We start from the raw sequence: 22548 nt of genomic DNA on the forward strand, positions 1-22548 counted from the left end.
CCTACTCCTTAACTTTGTAAGTTTCTAGCAAATAGAATTTTTGAGACTCCCACTATATAAACGTTCTAGTTTTTGCATTGAAATGTTTTATAACTCATATTGCAATTGGTCATCTGTATGTTTGAATTTTTCATGAGAAGCCATTGCCTCCGATTAAAGTTCTACTTCTTTAGGACCTATTTATGGGCTTATCATACCTTTTTCCAGCCTTAATTTTCATTAATTTTTTCACCTTATGCTATAGCCGTAGAGAACTACTTTGTTTTATAGAACATGTTTTTCACATGCTTCTGTACACCAAACTACATTGAACTAAAATTTAAGTCATTGTACTTTGCTCATCATTTCCGTATTTTACCTTAACCTAGACTTAACAGAGCTTGGAAGAGAAATAAATATAAATTTTAATCTTGACTGAGCTTTTTACTGTGGAGTTGATAATTGGTAACCAGATAGTTGGGAACAAGGAAGAAATGAGTTGAAGAGGGAAAGTAAAGGTGTTGGATAGCCCAGAAACTAGATTAAAAACGATAAGCAGTTGATAAAGTTTCGTAATGAATGATACTGTCTTCTAGGACAGAGAAAAGTGACAGCTTCAGCTGTGGTGAAGAGGAGACAACAAACTGCTGAGGCTGATACTGAAAGGTATTCCATGCATGTCTGTAATAGAGAGGCTGTCTTCATTTATTTTGTCTAGAAATAGAGAAAATATTGTAGTTTATCAGTTTTATGAATGGAACTCAATATATTCTGTATTAACGATGTAGTCGGTGAAAACTATGAATGGCTAGCTTTTCTTGGGTATATATTCTAAACTTCCATTGCTGAAAACATATTTGACTTTCTATGGCTTGTGAGTTTTTGCTTAGCTGACATGGCCTTTTGGTACTAGGTAGTCATCTTTAGTAAATTCTCTCATTCAGTTTATATTTCCATATATTCTAATTAGATGGCTCTGTACGTATGTTTCCTTTCTATTTGATCTAGAATTAGCAAATTCTTGAGAGTTAGATAACATTTGGGTTCTCTACATTTTCTGCCTATAATTTAGGTACATTAGTGTTTGTGTGGTAGAATGTTTTTGGTTTCTGACAAGCCACTGTCAGAAGCTGAAAATTTGTAGCTGTTTTCTATTTATCTATTCATTGGTAAAAATGGAATATGTATATCTTCAGTACATATCGAATTTAGGTTAAGTCTTGACTAAATTCAGTGTCATTTTTGGGAAATGTGCTGATCACAGTACTTTAGGAATTTATTGCCTTAATCACGAAAATTAAATTTTTTTTTTCACCCAAGTTTCAGGAAAAAACTTTTGGATGGCTATCATGGTCCCTGTTTGTTTCACTGAAGCAAATGCTTGGGGCTTTTGTTCTGTATAACACCAGGTTCCATAATAGATATGAAAGTTTGTGCTAGGTTTTTCATGACTCACTTTGCTATAAGTATAGCTTGAGGGCTTTTTGGTTACTGTTTGAGATTTTAGTTTTAAGCTGAGTTAATGGAACCAGGCAAGCAGATTACACGCTGTTGGAATCAGTCAGAAACAAAAAAAAAAATGTTTTATTTATAAACGGGTTTTAAAGCTTATATTTAAATTGGTGTTATTTTCAACATCTGTTTAGTGACCATGAAGTTCCAGAACCAGAATCAGAAATGAAGATGAGATTACCAAGACGAGCCAAAACAGCAGCACTAGAAAAAAGTAAACTTAATCTTGCACAATTTCTCAAAGAAGATACAAGTTAGGAGGAGAGATGAGATTTTAAAGATGTCCTTTAATGTTACGGTCAGTTCTTCGCTTCAATAAAGTTACCTTTGTGTCAAACCCGGAACAAAAAGCCTGACTTCTTGTAAGACTTTCTGCTGTGTGATTCCATATTGCTTTGGCCTGTATTGAAGCACTGGGATATTCTCAGTGTGGTCCAGAGATCATCTGCATAAGTCAGACTGTTTAATCACAATCTGAAGTGGACCCAGGAATCTGCTTTATAAACATTAAAGCTCCTGAGGTGATTGTTATGAATGCTCAAGTTTAAAATCATGGCACTGTGGAAAACTTCAACCAAATATAACTAACTCTAGTAGCCTGCATTTCAGAAGCTTATGACTTAGGGCAGATCCAATAGATGAAAACAGCACTGAACATATTTAAAAAGTGACATCTCAAGGGCAAGTGAAGTACCACAAGCTGACTGGCAGGAGGCCTAGTTCCAGGGAGGAAGAGGAGTTGAACAAAATAAATCCAGTGAGGTGGAATAAAGCGCTCAATGGAATGGGGAAGTAGGAGGCTTCTCTATGAAATTCTATAAGTGTTTTAACTGCTGGCTGCTTGGCCTTAACGTTTCTGAGCCTCCCTCCATAAGACAATGGCTGCTAGCCTATGACACTGGAAAATTAAAAGACCTGGGTTCTGACTCTGGTACTGTGGCCATCTGTGTGGTTTTGGGCCCCAGCTTATTAAGGAGGTAAAATTGAAAGAACATTGGGCTAAGAAATGAGAAACCAAAATTCTAGTTTCAGTTCTCCTTTGTGCCACATGACCTTCTAATATATCCTTTTGCGCTGATCCTTACTTTTACCAGCTCTCAAATGAGTTTACATCAGATGATTCTAAGGTGCCCTTCTAAGTTTTTTTTAAAGATTTTATTATGGAAAATATCAAACATTCAAGAAAAGTAGAGAGAACTAGTATATTGAACCAAAGTTCCCATCGCCCAGTTTCAGGTTATCATTTTCACAACCTTGTTTCATGGTTCCTACACTGAAAATATCTTTGATAATGCTACCTGCATGGGAGATCTCTCTTCGTAAAACATTTGCATATGGGAGCCCTACTTTGCTTATGTTTGTGGTGATACTTCCAGGTTGCAGAAATATCAACCTGTACATACTTAGTTATGAAGTTGGGTTTTTGGTTTTGGCATAATAAAAGAATAAATATGTTATTGTTAATAAAAAAAAAAATACTTGAGGGAAAAGAATATGACCGCAAGTCTTCATTTACTAATTTATGAGCACTGTTTCATCACTGTCAATTTCATTTGTCATCTTCTGAAATTGGCACTTGTCTGATTTATGAAACTTAAACTGCATGAAACCAGTCCTCTTTCCTTCTGTAACACCCAATTTAAGAGCCCAACAAAACACCTTTTCTTGTTATTATTCACAATAGGTAATGTCCTAACAGTGGATCTGTTTTAATAATTGTGCTTTTTTTAGGTTTATTTACCAGAGGCCATCGTTTAAAGTGATAGTCTCAGAAGGAGCTAAATAAAGTAAGACTGCGGGCTTTTTAGAAACCAGATTTCTACATTACACACATATATGTGCTCTATAGAACTCAGAAATAGAACCCTCAAAGTTACAAAGCAAGAATGCTTATTAAGCAAAAGGAAAAGGCAGATATAATGATGATATAAAACAATGAAAAGTTGATGATTGTTCTTCATTCTATTGGCTCTGTGTCTTCCTGTGCTTCAGTTTCCTTATGCACATCTTTTTTTGATTCATCCCTGTCATTTAAAGGATTTTGGGAAGAGGAGGTAGGGAGAAACAAGGATTCAAAACATACAAAATGTGCTATGAGGAAAAGTCTTTAGACTAAACGTAAGTTAGTAAACTTCATCCCATTCACTCCATGTCCGGGCTATCTAAAAGGAAAGGAGCCATGTTTTGATACACTTACATGGATCACCATACCAAAGTTTACTTTCTCTGGTGTGGAAAATAAATCTAAGTACCAAACCTTTAACATTCCTACTCCTGAAGTCTTGGACACAGTCATGTAGCCATTGCTGAAGCTTTGCTTTTCACTATTAGGGTTAAACTTAAGGAATATTCTGCTGTTAAAAGACATTCCTTTAAACTTTAAAATAAATGGATAAGATGCAATAAAATAAAATGAATAGATGTAAGTCTGTTTACCATTTTTCATTCAAAACTAGTAGTTTACAGAAACCAAACTGTTCTTGTCTGCAAGATGTGGAGGCACAGATTTGCTAAAGAGTATAAATGTGCAATTGTGCCAAAGCTTTTACAGCCCACAGACTATAAGTTTAAATGAAGGGAGAAAAATAGCTAACTGCTCAACTTCTCTTGCAAATGAAAACATGCTTTTGGATGATAAACTATGATCGATTTTTCTATACATATATAACTTTGAAAGAGAAACTTCCAAGAGGGACACCTTTTCCTTTTCTTTTACCAATTTGCTTCGAGGTAGTTGGTATCCACCTACTATACAGCTGGTCATCATCACAAATCTTTACAATACTAGCTTTCTAAATCACATAATGTGTTATATATTCAATCTTTTTTGCACAGAAATAAAATGGGACAATTATGTATTTAAACTTAGGGTATACAAAACTCACAAAATACCATTAAAAAGAGAAACATCAAAATCCATTTGTACTGCAAAATTCCACAATGGTCCGGTGCAAAACAGTATGTAAAAAAAAAACATACAAAGAATATAATCAAACTGATTAATGCTAATTATTTAATATAAAGACAAATCACAGGACTAGAAATATTTTAAGATCAATTGATAAATGCTTATTCTGCAGAAAGAATATTGACATACAAAATGATAGTGCAACAAGAACTGCAATCTATTTCTCTTCACTTTTGAGATTTTGGTTATGAACTGTACAGCTCGCTAGAGATGCTGCTGTCAAATTCAGATTCCATTCAATAGGACGATTAAGGCACATCTTAATGGGGCTCAAAGGACAACTTGATGTATTCCCATCAGACAAATTCAATTTTTCATCAGTTTTCATTTGTAGCATGCTGGAAAAAAAAGTTTAAGGCATTTTAGTTTTACTTTAACTTCAAAGAAATTATCAGCTTTGTAAAAGAAAATTCAGTATTGTTTGGACCTCTAAACATTAGAGTACACAGAGCATTCATCCTGAAAGTTCCAGAGTTGTGTTTAGCTCCTGCTGTTCTTAGAGAACTGAAAGGAATACAATGAATGGTGCCAAGTGTAAGCCAAGTACTTCAGAGGTCACTCAGTACTACTGGGAGAAAGGAAAACTTCACTGCATATATGAATGCCATTAGTATCCATCAATTAATCTTCTGAACCTGGTAGGATTCAGTCCTGTGACTCATCCTTTAACTTACCAGTTCCTGAGCCAGTGTGAAACAGGAAGAAGGAATTAACCTTTGTTGAATGCCTACTGTTCCTAGGCACTTTCACACCATCTTCTCATTTAAATCTCACAACCAAGCAAGATTGGTATACATATCCTTGTATGAGACATGATAAAAGGGAGTCTCAAAGAGTTAAGTAAAGTCACACCTGAGGGTGGTACAAGCACCAGGCTGGATTTGGAACACAGGTCTGATTTGACACCATAGCCCTGCTCTTTCCCTTATGCTCGGTTACTAGTTCTGAGGAGGCTGACGACAGGCATCAGCAGCAGAAAAATTAGTCCTCTTTTGATGGTGGAAAAAGTCAAGTTCTCTGGACTGCCTGATGGTCAGCTCATCAGAACAAATGTGGCATCCACAAGATATTCTTCTGGATGTCTAATTTAAAGAATTTCTATATTGATGGAAAAGGTCTGTGGCTTGTTTGGATTTACATGAGGTTGGACAGATCTCCATTCAACTTGATTCCCTCATGGACACTCTGAAGTGCTATACCAGCTCACGGCACAATCCCATCTGTTCATGAATGTTGCTCCCCCCTAGAAAACTTTCCTCTCCACTTTGCTTAACTGACCCATGCTTCAAGGCCTGACACAAATCCCACAACATCTCTAGACATATTTCTGAATCTTTTCCCTTTAGTACTTAAAATATACTGCATTTAATTCTGAACTACTCTGGCTTGTCCACTGTTTCATGTGTGATAATCTGGTAACCCCTACTAGACCTGAAGACAAAGATGTCAACATTTTTATCTCTATGGAGACAAGCACAGTGCTGAATACACAGTAGTAGTGCAATAAAAATTTAATAAACATAAAAATCATACAATCAAATATCTGGGTCAGTGCTGCTCTTTGGAATCACAGAAACTTGGGTCCAAAGGGGAGCTAATCTATCCCAGCTGGGATGCACATGTAATCCCTTGCCTTGAATATTTTTTATGATAGTAAATTCACATCTTCAGATATCCTTACCTTTATAAACTATTTTATAGTCGGTTATACCTTAGCTAATTTGACACTTAACTCTGATTAGTCTGGTTGGACTATATCCCTCCTAAGCTTTCTCCAGCAGTAAGTCTATAAGTCTTCCTATTGAGGAAACTGAGGTATCTAATATTTAAGTGACTATTGTTAGAGCTGCTAATTGCAGCAGCATCCAGATTCCAGTAGTGTGTTTTTCAGATCCCTCCTTGCATTTTCAACAAGCTGACTCATTTGTCATCAGTAAGTCACAGAGACGCAACCTGTCCTTCCAAACTTTTAACACCACTATCATGGGCTCTCGGGTCACCCCAGGCACACAGTCCCAGTCCCATTGAGTGGCATGGTGTCAACTTGTGTCAGTATTACAGGTGTGTCAGACAAAGTTACACAGAATACAAGGTAACTGAAAAGATTTATCAAAAATTGCAGTCATTAAAAAAAAAGCCTAAACAGAGGTATGATTAATAAGTTAAATAGCAATATATTTAAAGTAAATCATGGTTTAATATGTGACAGATGAAAAAGACCCAAAATACAATATTCTCATTCATATCAGAAATGTTAACTGATTCTTGATTGCTATTATTATTAGGCTGATGGGCTCAGGGACTTCAAGTTATTGTTCTTCAAGCTGGCAAAGCTCAGGAAAAAGCAGTAATATTTTTCCATTATTATTTGTATTTTTAAGCAAAAAGATGTTTGATGTACATTTTTTGAGAAATTTTAAGGAAAGTTATAAAAATAAAATTATATTAATCAAGAGAGCTTGGTAGATAAGTGTATCAAAGTATTAAACTCCAGAAAAGGAAATGAAGGCATGGATGGAGGTACAAATAACGTAACAACAAAAATAATTTTTAGGTCTGCTATATGACCAAGGTATATCCATTAAAGAATATTTTCACAACTGTATTTTTCTTTTCAACACTTAAAGGCAATTTTCTAGAGCAGTGCCCTCCAAAGTCAGGGACACAAATCCCAGGAGTGCATAAGGCTATACACAGGTATGGGAAGAAAATATTTTGTTTTAGTAAAGAGCTCAACTTTACTTGTAAGTAATACACAGGTATGTTTAATTCATAAATATATACACTTAAACAAGTAGTGGATGTGCAATTAAAGTTTCAGCATCACTGATCTACAGAACACTAAGAACACAGCCATCTTATGGAGTGCTGGAAGCAGAGGCACCAGAACATTAGAGCTAGAAGGGAACTTTCTGGATCTCTCGCTTTTTTTTTTTTTTTTTTTTTTTAAGACAGTGAAACTTAAGGTACAGAAAAATAAATAAATTGCCTTACTTTCAGGGTGTCCTAAACCAGATGTATCCGGACCAATTTAAGAACCTGGATCTCTGATTAATCTAGGACTTACCAGAGCATTTTTCAATTCTATTTTCAATGTCTCAGTCATTCAATTTAATTATTTAACAAACATTTATGAAAACCTGTTAGGAAGTCCTTTGGGGAACAACAATGACGAAGACTTAGTCCATGCTCTCAAAAAATTTGCAATCTAGGGGAGTTATTTATAAGGATTCTTTTATATTTGGAAATTTAAAAATTGCCTAGATAGGTTTAATATCAGGAATTTGTCATAGAGTCTTACACATTCGTCCCAAATGAAAAATTAATCAATGTTCCTCAATTTTTCTTGATGTTTTTTAAACAATGATTTTTTTCTTTTGCAAATGTTTTAGAAATAGGTAATACATTTGCAAAATTAAAAAATCAATCAGCACAAAATGTTATACAATGAAATAAGTTTCTCTCACTGCTCCTGTCCCCTTTCTAGGGGCAACTATTACCAATCTCTTGTGTATTTTTCCAGATTGTCTCTTCACATTGAAATATGTACATATTTGTGTATGTATATATTTTTCCCTCCATATAATTCTATACACTCGATCTTGCTTTTTAAAAACTAAACGTACTTTAGAGACTTCCTATCTGTAAAATACACATTTGTTTTTTCTAACAGCCTCATAAAATTTCATTTTAAGTACAGATGTACTAGAATTTATTTTACCAGTACTGTCAACTGAGATACTTTGGCTATTCCAATCCTTTGCTTAAAATATCAGTGATGCATTGAACATTCTTGTACGTGTGTCTTTAATTACATGTGCAACTGTATAAGGTTGATTTTTAGGAATGTAACAGCTGAATCAAAGGGTATGTGCTTTACAGATTGACATATATCAAAATGCCCTTCATAGTTTACCAATTTACACTCTGGCCAAAAATGTATCAAAATGTCTTTCTTCCCTCAGTCTTACCAACAGTGTAAAATAAAACAGGAATCTTTGAAAATTTGATAGGTTAAAAGTTGAATATCATTGTTTTCATCTGCCATTTCTCCTGGCAGGAAGGTTATGCATTGTTCATATTTTTATGTTTTCTTTTATGTGTCCTTTGCCAATTGGGAAGATGATCTTTTTCTTATTAGTTCTTAAGAAAATTAATCCTTTGTTATATGTGATTTACAATGCTGCCCTGTCCCCTCCCTCTCCCTAGTTTATTAGTTTTGACTCTACTTATGGTGATTTTTGTCATTAATATATTTAAAATTTTATGTAGTCAAATTGATCAAGTCTTTTTAAAGCTTATAAAGCTGAGGAAGCAACACAAATCATCTGTTAATGTGGCTTTATATAGCTACATCAAGGGTTCTAATGAGAGTTAGCAATAGTGTATACACAGGGTTGGGGAAGAGAACGTAAAGACCTGGTTGAAGACCTGACAATAGTCACAGTCATCCTTACAGTCTTGGAAAAGTAACCTTAACCTCATCTGTGAGAAAAAGAATCAATGGCTTCTTTCCTGCTTACCTTATAGAGTGTTTTTATGATCTACTGAGAGCCAATGAATATGTTTTAAAAATCATAGGAGCCCATGCAAGTGCAAAGGTTTAGTATTAACATTGCCTGTTTTGGTGAAAGGGGAAGGAGGAAGAGAAGCCCCCAGCCGAGGCGAGGCCTCTTCTATCTCTATCAAACTAGGATCCTACATGGCAGGTGAGGGTGCGCCAGGAGCAAGGGAGTCCCTGAAATGGTTATCTTGGCATCTGAGCCTATTTTTAACACTTCGGTGATCTCACCGATCCTAAGGCAGAGGCCCCTCCCAAAACCTGAATGGAAGAAGTTTGTAGAGCATGTGCATATGGAAAGTGTGAAAGACGGAAATATTTTGAGGTTCATGGAAATCCAAACAATTACCATTTGTGATTTAAAATAATGATCATGGATAATTCTAATTTTAACAAAAAATCTGTCAATATATCTAGCTCTAAGAATTTAAGGCTGTTTTACTTATGACTGGAAATAGTTGATGGTTCACTCCTGTTATATAGGGAAAAAGCTTTTGTATTAGGTAGCCAAATTGCAGGAAATAAATTTCAGTGTGATCAAGACAGGTCTGGAAATACCATTTATAGAGCAGTTGCTTCATGCCAGGCCCAATCCTGAAAGCTTTTTTATACACTATCTCATCCAATCCTAACAACCAGACATTGAAGATCAGAGAAGTAAATGGCTTACTCAAGGCCATACGGCTAGTAAGTGGAAGTCTCTGGGGGCCTATGATTTACTACCCTACACTGCTTGCTAAATTTTGGGTGTTTGTAATTCTGTCATGATTCCCTCTTCATGTTAATACCCATCTATTAACTTCTTCATAATACTTTACAGGTGAAATTAGCAGACAAGTATTTGGTTTACAAATTTCAGAAAGATATTACTAAGGGCTACAGCCATGACCCCATCTAACAGAGCTTTACATTTAGATCATCAAGTTTCCTCATAGCATTTACCTAAGTAAGGGGCTGCTGCTTGTTTCCTTCAATTCTAAAGGGTGGGTGGTGGGTGGGTGGGCAGAGCCCATGTCAGGGCATAAACTGGCATGTTTTTCGAGAGTTACCATAAGAAGATTCTTTAGGTCAACGGTTTCAGAAATCAGCTGCTTGTATGGATAAACTGGATTCTTGTATAGGATTTGGAATTTCAAGAGTTAACTGTAATGTACCTCATACCATCAAATTTGGACTTATCATTTAACTCCAAGTTCTGGATGACTTGTTGCTTCCTGCAAACAATACCTCTGGAAATGATGTCTTCCAATGTTAATTCAGTAAAAGTTACTGAATACTTGTAATGGCTCAGCAGTATCTTTTTAGCCTGATATCTCTACAAATCTATCCACATATTATGACAGGGTTGTTAAATAAATGCACAAACCCAGATCAGAAAACTCCATGAGAGGCACAAGTGTTGTCCCATGTATTTGAAGCAGAAAGCAGTTATAAAATGAAGTCATTGGTCTATTGGACTCTTATTGTGATGGACCCCTCGGTTCCAGGAGGCTTTATATACAGTCCTCTTGCCACAAAGTAGTGTTTCAGTTTGAAGAGGATCCAGTATGTGCTTGTCAACCAGGTCCAGTGGTGACTGCCGTCAGAATTCTCCCCTCAAATACTTAACCAGTACCTACTTAATTTATTAGGATTACCAAAAAAAGGGTGTAGTGGCGTCTCTCTTCAAGAATTTTGCAGTTTGGTAAGAGGGCAGGGGGAGAATGTATACATAAATTACTGGAAGAAAAAGCAGTGTGTAATAAACATACAAGAAGTAACCAAGAACGAAGGGATTACAGAGAAGGGAAATATTAATCCCAGGAGAGGGGAGGGATCAGGGGAACAAATAGGTCTTCAGGGATGAGAATTTACTAAGTTGGGGCAGAAGGCGATTTTGTAGAGCCTGAGTGCCAATCCTGAATCCAATCAACAATCAGCTGAGCACACATTAACCTCTCTAAGCTTCAAGGTCTTTAACTGGAAAATGAAGATAGTGAAAGGACCGCCTCATAGGATGGGTACTGTGATTATTAAATGGGTCTCTGTAAAGCATTTGGCACTGAGAATGACATTAAAATGCTTGGCCAACTGACTGATACATAATAAGGACTCAATAAATTTGAGTTATATTAGTACTATTAATAAACAAAATGAGAAAATCCAAAGGCACATGTGATTTTATAGGGCTTAAAATATGGCACATATCTGTATTTGTTTCTGCAATGTCCATGATATTAAGCTGTTCCTCTAATTTGTGCAGAAAGATTATGGTACAACAGTTTAATTTTATAACACTGGATTTAAAAGGAGTCAAACGTAAAAGCCAGGTCAAACATGGTCTGCCAGGATGACACCATGAGGTCTAAGATTTGAGTAAAACCTTTCTCTTGGTCAGCAAACTGTTAGACTATACAGTTTTTTTGTTTGTTTGTTTTTGTTTTTTTTAAGAATTTATCTCAGGAGTAAATTTTCCCTCTGGTAGGATACTAATGAGTTTAAAGGCTCTGGCAGATTGTTAAGTAGCAGATATTAAGTCAAACTTTTCTTCTGATTAGCTTTTGATGTTCTGATATTATCTGGAGGAGAAGCAGAAGACAAGACCATGGTGGTGAAGAACAAGTCCTTGAAGTCAGATAAGTTGGATTAGAATCCTAGATTTGCAATTTACTAAGAAAAATTTTAGGAAAATTAGTAGGTTTTATTTTTTTAATATAAAGATGATCCAAAGATTAGCATACTGGTGCAGAGTGTGTTCCTAATAATTAGTAAGTGCTATGATGACTATTAGAACAAACCAGGTACTCACAAGAAAACATGGAGAATGGAAAGAATGGTTTTTCTCCTGGGAAATGGGATATCTAATCTGAACTTTTAGGTGAATGGTAAATGAAGGTAATTATCAAAGGTACAAAACCAATGCTTTTTCAGAAATCAATGGACACAAGAATAATGAAAATAAAAAAAAACCAACAGTATCAATGCACAGTTTTCACTGCAATGCAATTTGGAAGTGATCCTTGACTACATAAAGGTCAAAAGATTTCTGCTGTGTTTCTTAATGAACTTGTATATTAAATTAGTACATCTGTGCCTAGAGCAATGTCTTAAATATACTAGGTACTCAAATGTCCAATAAACAGTGATTTAGCCACCTTTAAAAAAATGATTAAAATAGGAAATTTCTGAATTAAATTTATATGAAATTAAAAGCAATTGGCAAGTTGCTGATATAGAGATTTTAGAAACTGACATGACTTAGGATGTTTTGGATCCTATTCCCATCTGCTTTCTCAGGAACTTAACCAATGATCATAACCAACGATCCGTCCCTTTCCTTTTTTTGGATAGACCATCTGTGGCAGACTGATTGCATTAATAGCCTCAATCTTCATCCATCCCTATATTCAGTCCCTTTGCCCCCAAATTTTGCAGGTTTCTCCCATTCTGCCCCACTTGTGATTTCTTGTAGCCAATGGGATGTTAGCAAATATGGTGCAAGCTGAAGTCTGAGACACTGCTTAGGCATCTCCACTTACGCTTACTCCTCTGCCTTTGTCATGAGCACATGCTGGACGAGCCTGCTGGGTGGACGGGACACGTGGAACAGAGCTAAGCTGTGCCACTGGATGGGCAGCTCACACCACGACACGTGAGGGAGCCCCGCCAGGATCAGAAGCAGCTCTCACCCTAATTTGTCGCCCAAGATTTATGAGTGAAATGAATGCATGTTTTAAGCTAATGAGTTTTGGGGTAGCAACAGATAAATAATATACCATATCTTCTTCTCTACTAGATCCTTTCCATGGTTTTTAAGTAAGTGCAAGGTTATTTAAAAAAAAAAGAAAAAAACAATACTTCACTCAGTCTCTCATTTTCCTCAAGTTAGCACTTCTAGAGCCAGACTACTTTAAAGAAATATCCAATATCAAAGGTATCCACTATCTCCATTTCCTTACCTCCTTATTCTTCAATCTACTCCAATCTGGCGTCTATGCTTTTATTCCATGAAAACATTTACTAGATAAGTCACCAGTGACCCCCACCATGATAAATCTAATGAATGATCTTCAGTTCTCAGCTTTCTTGCCATCTTAGCAACATTCTACAGTTATCCTTTCCTACTTTCATGAAACTTCTCATGACATTTGAGACAACACACACTACTGGCTTGCCCCTTGCTTCTCTTTTCTGTCCTTTACTGCAAATGATTCTATTCTACCTTGCTAACGAATGTTGGGATTTCTCAAGGCTCAGTCCCAGGTGGGTTTTTTTTTGTTGTTGTTCTTTATCTATACTCTCTCTTTTCACTGTCTCATCCATACTCACAGTTTCAGTCATCAGTGATATCCTAGGTATCTTATGTGTACTTCCTCAGAGAGGATTTTCCTGACTACTCAACCTAAAGTAGCTTCCCCTAGAAATTTCTGATTTATATTATCCAATTTTATTAACACAGAATGTATCACTGCTTCATGTTTTCTATTTTATAGTTTTTCTCTCCCACTAAAACACAAGCTTGATGAGCGTACAGCTTCTTCATGATCTTGGTCCACACTTCATCTCCAGCATCTAGAATTAGGCCTAGTACAGAGTAGAAACTGCTTAAATAGTTGCTGAAAAAAGAAATCTGGGACTTCTGCTTCTGGTCAGGCTGGAGTAACAGGAACAGAATTAACCCTCTCACCTTAAGTGACTGAAAAATAACAGACAAAATATATGAAACAATGGTTTTAAGACACTGACGACATGAAGTACAGGATGGTGGTGATCTCTGGAAGAAAGGAAACAAACGAGGTGAGCACTACCACCTGCTCTGGCTTCCTGCCTAGAGTCTCCAGAATGCAATGTAGGGAGATGGAAGCCAAACAGAGTGGGGCAGAGTCCAGGAGAGGAGAGAGGGAGAGAGATGGAGAGAGATGGAAAGAGAGAGAGATCACTCCAGATATCTGCAGAGGGTTCCCCTCAAGTCTGTAGATGAATACTGACCAGTCCATGAATGTTTTCCAGGCTGCGAAAAGGAACACAGAAAAGGACCAGGTGGAAAATTCCTGGAGGTCACGCAGGGTTGGGTATACTTTGTGTTCCCACCAGCCAGAATAGAAAGGCCTCCTAATACTGCAGTAGAGTCCTCTGAAGTCTATTGTTATTGCCTCACTAGTGGGGCCAAATTAGCCCCAATCCTTCACCCGTCCCTCCAGGGTTTCTCAACCTTAGCACTGTTAACATTCTGGGCTGGATGGTCTTTGCTGCAGGGGCTGTCCTGTGTACGAGAATGTTCAACAGCATCCCTGGACTTTACCCTCTAGATGCCAACAGTGCCCCTGAATTGTAACAATCAAATATATCTCCAGACATTGCCAAATCTTCTGGGGACAAAATCACACCTGGATGAGAATGACTGTCCTAGACTAACAGTTGTTCTGGATCTGCTTAATAATGCTCAAAAGCAAGCCTTGAAAGAATCAAACTCTTTCTGAGTATCGTAACTCTGTCCCAGAACAAAGCCCCCATATATTTAAAGCACTGAAAAAAAATATCCAGCATCCAACAACATAAAATCTACCATGTCTGGCAATCAGTCCAAAATTACCAGGTTTGCAAAAAATTAGAAAATATGGATCCATAATGAGAAAAATCAATCAATAGAAAGACGAAGAAATAACAAGATATAATTATCAGATAAGAATGTTAAAACAGTATTTAAAATACAGCCCTCACTCGAAGTGAGGAAGGCATGAGCATGATGAAGAGAAACGTAGTTACAGGCACACCCCGAAGATACTGTGGGTTTGGGTCCAGAACACTGCAATAAAGCGAACGTCCCAATAAGGTGAGTCACATGAATTTTTTGGTTTCCCAGTGCATAAAAAAGTTATGCTTACTCTATACTGTAGCCTATTAAGTGTGTAATAGCATTATGTCTGAAAACACAAGGTACATACCTTAATTAAAATGAGACATAGAGATACGAAGTGAGCACCTGCTGTTGGAACAATGGTGCCAAAAGACTTGCTTGATGCAGGATTGCCACAAACCTTCAATTTGTAAAAAAACTCAATATCTGTGAAGCACAATAAAGCGAAGCATAGTAAAACGAGGTATGCCTGTATAAAGAAGACCCAATTTGAACTTCTGGAGGTGAAAAATTCAATTTATGAGAAGAAAAATGTCCAGATTGGGATTCATGGCGGATGAAACACTGCCAGAGAAAAGAATAGTGAACTTTAAAGGTACAGAAATGTTAACTATCCAAAATGAGACAAAGACAGAGAAAAAAAATCGGAAAATAATGAGCGGAGTACCAGTGACCTGTGGGATAAAATACATGTGGCTGGAACTCAGCAGGTGATCTCACTGCCTCCCCCCTACATGGAATATGACTCCCAGGAGTGTAAATCTCCCTGGCAACATGGGACATGACTCCCAGAGATGTGCCTGGACCCGTCATCATGGGATTGAGAAAGCCTTCCTGACCAAAAGGGAGAAGAGAAATAAAACAAAATAAAGTTTCAGTGGCTGAGAGATTTTAAATAGAGTCGAGGTCATTCTTGAGGTTATTCTTATGCATAGTATAGATATCCCTTATTTTTTAGTTGATTGGAATACTAGAAGTAAATACCTGAAACTATCAAACTGCAACCCAGTATCCTTGATTCTTGAAGATGATTGTATAACTATGTAGCTTATACAGTGTGACTGTGCGATTGTGAAACCTTGTGGCTCACACTCCCTTTATCCAGTGTATGGACAGATGAGTAGAAAATTGGGGACAAAAATTAAATGATTAACAGGGGGGTTGGAGGGAATGGGCTATTTGGGGTATTCTTTTTTACTTTAATGTTTATTCTTACGTTCAAAAATTGTTTGTGGGGATGAATGCACAACAATATGAGCTTACTGTGAACGGTATGTGACTATATCTCAATAAAATTGAATTGATGCTCTTGGGGGGAAAAAAAATACATGTGGCTGGGATCCCAGAAGGAGAGGAGACAGGAGAAGAACAAACATATTTGAAGAAATAATCACTCAAAAATTTCCAAATGTGATGAAAACTATAAACTCACATATCCAAGAATTTCAAAAACCCCAAGCAGGATAAATATGAAGGAAGCCAGGACAAATTAAATTGCTGAAAACCAATGAGAAACAGAACTCTTAAAAGCAATGTGCGGAGAGGAACAGAGATAGGGATGATAGCAGACGTGTTGTCAGAAACAAGACAAGCTAGAATACAGTGGAGAAACATCTTTAAAGTACTAAAAGAAAAAAAAATGGACAAAACCGAATTCTATACCCAGGAAAAATATCTTTCAAAAACAAAAGTGAGATACAGAAATACAAACGCAATGCCAAGTTAATTAATAAGGAGGAGAACTGCACTACAAGAAATGCTGAAGGAAGTTATTTGGGCAGAAGGAAAATGATATCAGATGGAAATTTGGAGTTGTGCCAATAAGGAAGAGTGCCAGAAATGATACATTCAAAAGAAAAGTGCCTATTTTATTATTTCTAAAGTATCTTTGAAAGACAATCGACTGTTGAAAGCAAAAATAGTAACAATGTATTATGGGGCTTATATATATAGAAACAAAATGCATGACAAAAATAGCACAGAGGTCTGGAGGGAAGAAATGCATATACGTGAAGCGGTATTATGTCGGAAGGTAGAGTGCGGTAAGTTAAAGATGTATAGTGTAAACCCCACAGTAACCACTTAAAAAACCAATTAAGAGGTTAAATAGATTAATATACTCAATATATCCAAAAGAAAGCAGGAAAAGAAAAAAAAAATGGAACAGAGATGGGACAAATAGAAAACAAACAGCAAGATGGCTAATTTTATCAATAATCACATTAAATGTAAGTGATATATTAAAAGGCAGAGATTTTCAAATTGTATTAAAAAGAAATCCTCAACTATACGCTGCCTGCAAGAAACATACCTTAAATACAAGACACAGACAGATTAAAATTAAAAGAATAGGAAAAGAAATACTATGCTAATGCTAGTGAAAAGTAAGCTGGAATGATGATAATAGTATCAGATAAAGCAGATTTCAGAGCAAGGAATGTTTCTAGGGATAAAGAGGTTCATTTCATAGTGAGAAAGGCATCAATTCATCAAGAGTACATGATTTTAAATGTGTACACACCTAATAATAACTTCAAAATACATGAAATAAAACCTAATGAACAGAAAAATCCATAATCATAACTGAAGATTTAAACACCTCTCTCAATAACAAGTAGAGAAAAGCTCAGTAAGGATGTAAGAGATTTGAACAGCACTATCAACCTACTTGCCAAATTGACAGTTCTAGAATACTCCACCCAACAGCAAGAGAATACACATTCTTTTCAAGTACACATAGAACATTTACTAAGAGATCTGGATAGATTCTTGACCATAAAACAAATGTCAATAAATTTAAAAGGAAAGAAATCATACAAAGTACATTTTCTGCCCACAATGGAATTAAATCAGAAATCAGTTAACAGAAAGGTCTCTAGAAAATCCACAAATATTTGGAAACTAAATAATATACCTCTAAATAATTCACGGGTCAACAAGAAATCACAAGGGGAATCTGAAAATATTTTGAAGTTAATGAAAATAAAAGTACAAAAAAGCAAACTTGGTGGGTGAGATGCAGCTAGAGAGTAGTGTTTAGAGGAAAATTCTAACATTATGCACACACTAGTAAAGAATTAATTTTCTTTCCATCACTAAAGCATTTTATACTCTAATATAAATCAGTGGTTCTTAAAGCAGCATCAGCATCACCTGGGAAACTGTTAGAAATACAAATTCTTAGGCCCCACTCTATCCCTACTGAAACAGATACTTTGGGGCTGGAGCCCATAAGGCACATTTTAATAAGCCCTCCTGGTGATTCTGATGTACACTGAAGTCTGTGAACCACTGTTTAAAGTAGTAAGGGTTCTCATTCCAGCTACCATAATGGTCTCTGCTTCACCCTGGCTTATACCATTCATTCTCCACAATGGAGTCAGGGAGGTCTTTTAGGAAGGGATATTTGATGATGTCATATATCTTCCCCATCTAACAACGTTAGGAAGTCACCGACTGTACTGATGCTTAACATGACTTACAAGAATCTTCAGGTCTACTTCTCTCCATACTTCTCAGTCCCCACCACCCCAGGTATCCTGCTCCTCCTGCTATCCACTCCAGCAGGCCATCTCTCATCCCTCCCACCTGCCATGAATCCCATGCCTCAGGGTTTTTCTACATGTAATTCCTTCTTCCTGGAAAGTCATTCCTCCCCTCCAGGTTCTCTGCCACATGGCCTAGTTAATTCCTACCCACACTTCAGAGCTCACTCCAATGGCTATTTCCTCAGGAAGTCTTCCCTTATCTCTGGATTGATAAAAATCTCTCTACAATAAGTTCTCATAGCACCACGTACTAATTGAGGACTTACCAGATCTGTGTATTTATTAAACCAATGTCTGCCTCTCCAAATAAACTTGAACCACGAGGGTAGGAACCATTTCTCTTTTTGTCCCCTCATTATATCCCATGTATCGAGCACACTGCCTGGCACATAGGAGACAAATATTTTTGAATGAATAAATTAATGGAGTCTATAGATAACGGCTCTTAAAATCTGGCTTTCTATGCTTGTACAACACAGAAACAAAGTTGCAAACAAATGAATTTTCCAGGTTGCCTGGAACTGGGGAGAGGAAAAAGAAACCAAGGTACCAACTAAAATAAAACAAAACTCTAGCAGGATGACTTGTTCAGATACCTACTCTACACTTTTCCTTTTTTAAAGCCACAGGTGAATTCAGTAGGTTTAACATTATGATAGTCACAGAATTTTTAGCTCCACTACAAAGAGAACAGTTTACTGCAAGAGAAAATTGAAAAAGAAAAAAAAAAAAAAAAGGTAGTCAGGGGACATCAATCTGAAATTAATCTCTTTCTAATAGGCAATAGCGGCTGGATAAGGAAGAGAAGGGGGACCCCTGAACTTACCTCAGACAGAGAAAGCAGGTCTGCAAGCTGCAGGGAGATAATAAAGATTTACAAAACAAAACGGAACTGGCATGCCTCCCCCAGCTTCACTCTGCTAGATAAAGGCAGGTCTTGTTTCATAGCGAAAAAATAAGACAAGACAAAAGAGCTAAAATTTCAGAAATATATTGGGTGTATGGAGGAAATGGATGGGGACAGGGATTGGAGATGAATGGGAGAGAACAATATTAATCTATTAAAAAAATTCCAAAGGCATTTTTTTTCCTAGCCACACATCAAAATTCTAATGATATAAAGCAGGCAGGGGTGGCAAACTTCCACTAAGGACCAGATAGTAAATATGTCAGGCTTTGAGGGCCCTATGGCCTTGGTCTCAACTGCTCAATTCGGTTTCTGTGGCGCATAAACAGCCATAAACAATATGTAAATGAATGAACATAGCTGTGTTTCGATAAAACTTTATTTACAAAAACAGGCCATGGAAGGACTCTTGGATTTAGAGAATCAATCCTAAATTGGAAAATAAGTTTTGTACTCCATATCTACTAGTACGGAGACTCAACCAAATTGTTCTTCAGGTTATACTATCTATGTTGCCCAAGTGAAAACAACTTGAAAAATCTTTTAGATACATCCCTTGGGTTCCTTTGAGGCTCTAATATCTAACACAATGCTTGGTAAATCAAAAGGGAAAGTACAAAATGCTTGTTGATTGGATATCTATATTAGTAGTAGCAGAATATCCTGAAAATTCAGTAATGGCTGAGGCACTAGGGGGATATAAAATATTCAAGAAAATTCTAAGGGAGAACACTGACACAATGGATTATCAAAGTAGCTGGTTTATATTTTAATAAAGCATGATGGCAAACATCAGATACTCTTCAACACCTAAAACTCTTTTGTTTACTCAATTCAAAAGAAAATTACAATGGGGGAAAAAAACCAGTTGTAAGCAGAACGGATTTTAATTAAAAATTCCCAATTTTATGCGAATACTTCTAATAATGGAGTCCATGTGTTAACAGTTTTACTTATGGACCAGCAATTAGCAAAGTGGCAATATTAAGCTTGTATAAAAAGAATATGTTGATGAATTAATTTTGACATTAAAATATCTATCTTCATTTCATCCAGTTCTTAACAAATTCAGTTTATGGATACATACTTGGGGAGACTCTGATCTCACTGTTCCTAAGTTCACAGTAAGATATCTTCTCATTATGGTTTACAGATAGTAAAGCCTCCTGAATTGACTGCTATCACAGCTGTTCCTTTCTAAACTCAACATGAAAGAAAATCTAATATAAAAAAATGAAACTTATAGAACAGACCAAGCAGAATGCCATCATCTTTGGCTTAAAGGTATTTACCACAGCATTTTTTAAATTGGTGAATGTTAACAAGGCACTTCCAATTTAATTTCAATTGCCCTAACCTAATTTATATACAACAGGACCAAATCTAGCATATAAATTAATTTGTATTTTTACAGTTATTATATTCTCTCTGGGAATATCATGGTGAAATGTAAAGAAACCTTAGCAGAAAACTATGCAGAGCAGTTTTTCCTAACTGTGTTCCCAAACTGTTGGTTCTGTGGGATATCAGTAGTTGTAAATTGTATATAAAGCTTGGGGAATACAATCTAACGTGGTAATGAGGCAGGGTGACTTAATAAGAGCAGGGGAGGGAATTGCTCATTTCCCAATCTTATTTGGCCATAGAATCCTTTGAACACAGAGCTTTTTAGGGGAACAGTGTTCCTTGGAATACATCTTTGGAAATGCTTGTCTAGCAAACTAGATTAAGGTGAATGTGAATCATTTGGAAATGTTTTTCTATCAAAATGGAATTTGGAAAGTCATCTACTCTATGCTTCATTGTTTTTCCATTAAATGATAATTATGAAGTTGAATGCTTAAGGATATACTGTGCCAAAGATTGCTTCAATTACAAATTTAAAAGAAATCTTGAGTTAGAACTCAGAAAAGTGGTAAAATGTTCATAAGAAAGATCAGAGGAGGATGCACTGTTAGTCTTGGTTTCAAGTAGGTGAAAGAGTATAGTTAGTTAAAAAATCTGTGTGAAAACCAGAATTCTGAATGGAAAAAATGCCAAAACAGGAGAAGCTGCCAAACTGAACTTTTCCTTCCTTCAAAAGTCATCTCAGAATCCAATTAAAGATGTCAACTTAAATTTCTGAAAATTTATGGGAAAATTAAGCATGTTTTAGGAGGAATGCTATCAGTATAGTAGCTTTAAGTCCCCATTAGGTTATTTTCTTCTTGAAAATTTCCTCAGAGGTGTCCAAAGTCAGCTAGTTTACATCCAGATATTTAACAGTTAGGAAAAGGCACATTATTTCGTTTTGGTACTCAAAACACACTGATATTTAAAAGGTCTGTTATTATTTTCAATAGTTGCACTCCACTTTGGGCCATTATAACCTCAAAAATCTCCTGCAGCTGTCTCTTCACTCTTCACCCCTACATCTATATTGTGTGCTTATTGTTAGAAAAGACTCTAGAATTCCACACCTTGATCATATAGTTCCTCACGTTTCACAGAATGGAAGATGCCACTTTCACAGAATGAAAAATTACCTCGGCTTGATCTCTTTGTCCTTCTGTTAACACCTACTTGGTGAACCAAACTACTATTAAATCTAAGGATCCACCTTTCTCCAAACTTACATTCTGTCAGCTCAGACAAAACCACACAGATGTGCAATTCTTCATTTCTCCAGGCAATTCTCTGACCACTCTCCCAAACTATTTCAAACCTTTTTCACATATCCTCATCTATTTAATAAGATTACATCACTTCTTCCTTCATAGAAAAATAGACTACATATATCTGCAACATTCATCCCAAGAACTTATAAACTGATTAGCAACCCTACATACTTTTCTTCTCACATGTTGGAAGAGAAAAGTGACTTTTTTGGCCACAACTAACCTCTCTAACGGTACCTTAGACCTTACACTCAGTAGTCAACTCAGAGGCTTCATTTGCACTGTTTCCCATCAAATTTTTGTATCTTCAACCTTTCATTCTCTGCTATCTTCCTCCCACTGGCATTTGTTGGTGTCGAATTGTACCCGCACAAAAGGCATGTTCAGGTCCTGGTCCCTGGTCCCATGGGTGTGAACCCATTTGTAAATAGGACCTTTGAAGAAGTCATTAGTTAAGGTGCCCCAACTGAATGAGGTTGGGCCTTATTCCAGTATGGCTGTAGTCCTTATAAGTAAAGGATATTGGAAACAGAAAGAGAAGTCACAGGATGCAGCCAGAAACCAGAGGTCAATGCAACCCGGAAAAGAAAGGAGAAGATGGAGCCACGTTTATGGCCATGTGATGGAAAAGCCAATGAACTCCAAAGATTGCAGGCCAGCCAGAAGACACTGACCCTGAGAGGGTTGCAAGCCTTCTAGCCTCTGAAATCATAAACTAATACATTTGTTGTTAAGCCAACCCTCTTTTTATGGTATTTATTTAAAAATCTTTTTTTAAACCTGCCATCAACCCAAGTCC

At 36.5% G+C, this 22548-nt stretch overlaps 2 protein-coding genes across 3 annotated transcripts in view; one reads left to right on the top strand and one right to left on the bottom strand.

The window, feature by feature from the left end:
* The window catches only part of NCAPG (non-SMC condensin I complex subunit G), a 57450-nt gene extending 55622 nt beyond the window's left edge, over window positions 1-1828 (top strand). Inside the window, exons 20-21 of the mRNA XM_037829472.1 lie at window positions 576-645; window positions 1626-1828. Coding sequence (XP_037685400.1) covers window positions 576-645; window positions 1626-1749 — 194 coding nt within the window. The 3' untranslated portion in view covers window positions 1750-1828. The remainder of the gene's footprint in view (window positions 1-575; window positions 646-1625) is intronic.
* A 2677-nt stretch (window positions 1829-4505) lies between these two features.
* The window catches only part of LCORL (ligand dependent nuclear receptor corepressor like), a 209241-nt gene continuing 191198 nt past the window's right edge, over window positions 4506-22548 (bottom strand). Inside the window, exon 7 of one of the 2 annotated variants that reach the window (XM_037829490.1) lies at window positions 4506-4797. In XM_037829490.1, coding sequence (XP_037685418.1) covers window positions 4617-4797 — 181 coding nt within the window. In that variant the 3' untranslated portion in view covers window positions 4506-4616. The remainder of the gene's footprint in view (window positions 4798-22548) is intronic. The other variant, XM_037829474.1, reaches the window with a different exon arrangement.

The sequence above is a fragment of the Choloepus didactylus genome, chromosome 3, assembly GCF_015220235.1.
Source record: "Choloepus didactylus isolate mChoDid1 chromosome 3, mChoDid1.pri, whole genome shotgun sequence".
Taxonomy (NCBI): domain Eukaryota; kingdom Metazoa; phylum Chordata; class Mammalia; order Pilosa; family Megalonychidae; genus Choloepus; species Choloepus didactylus.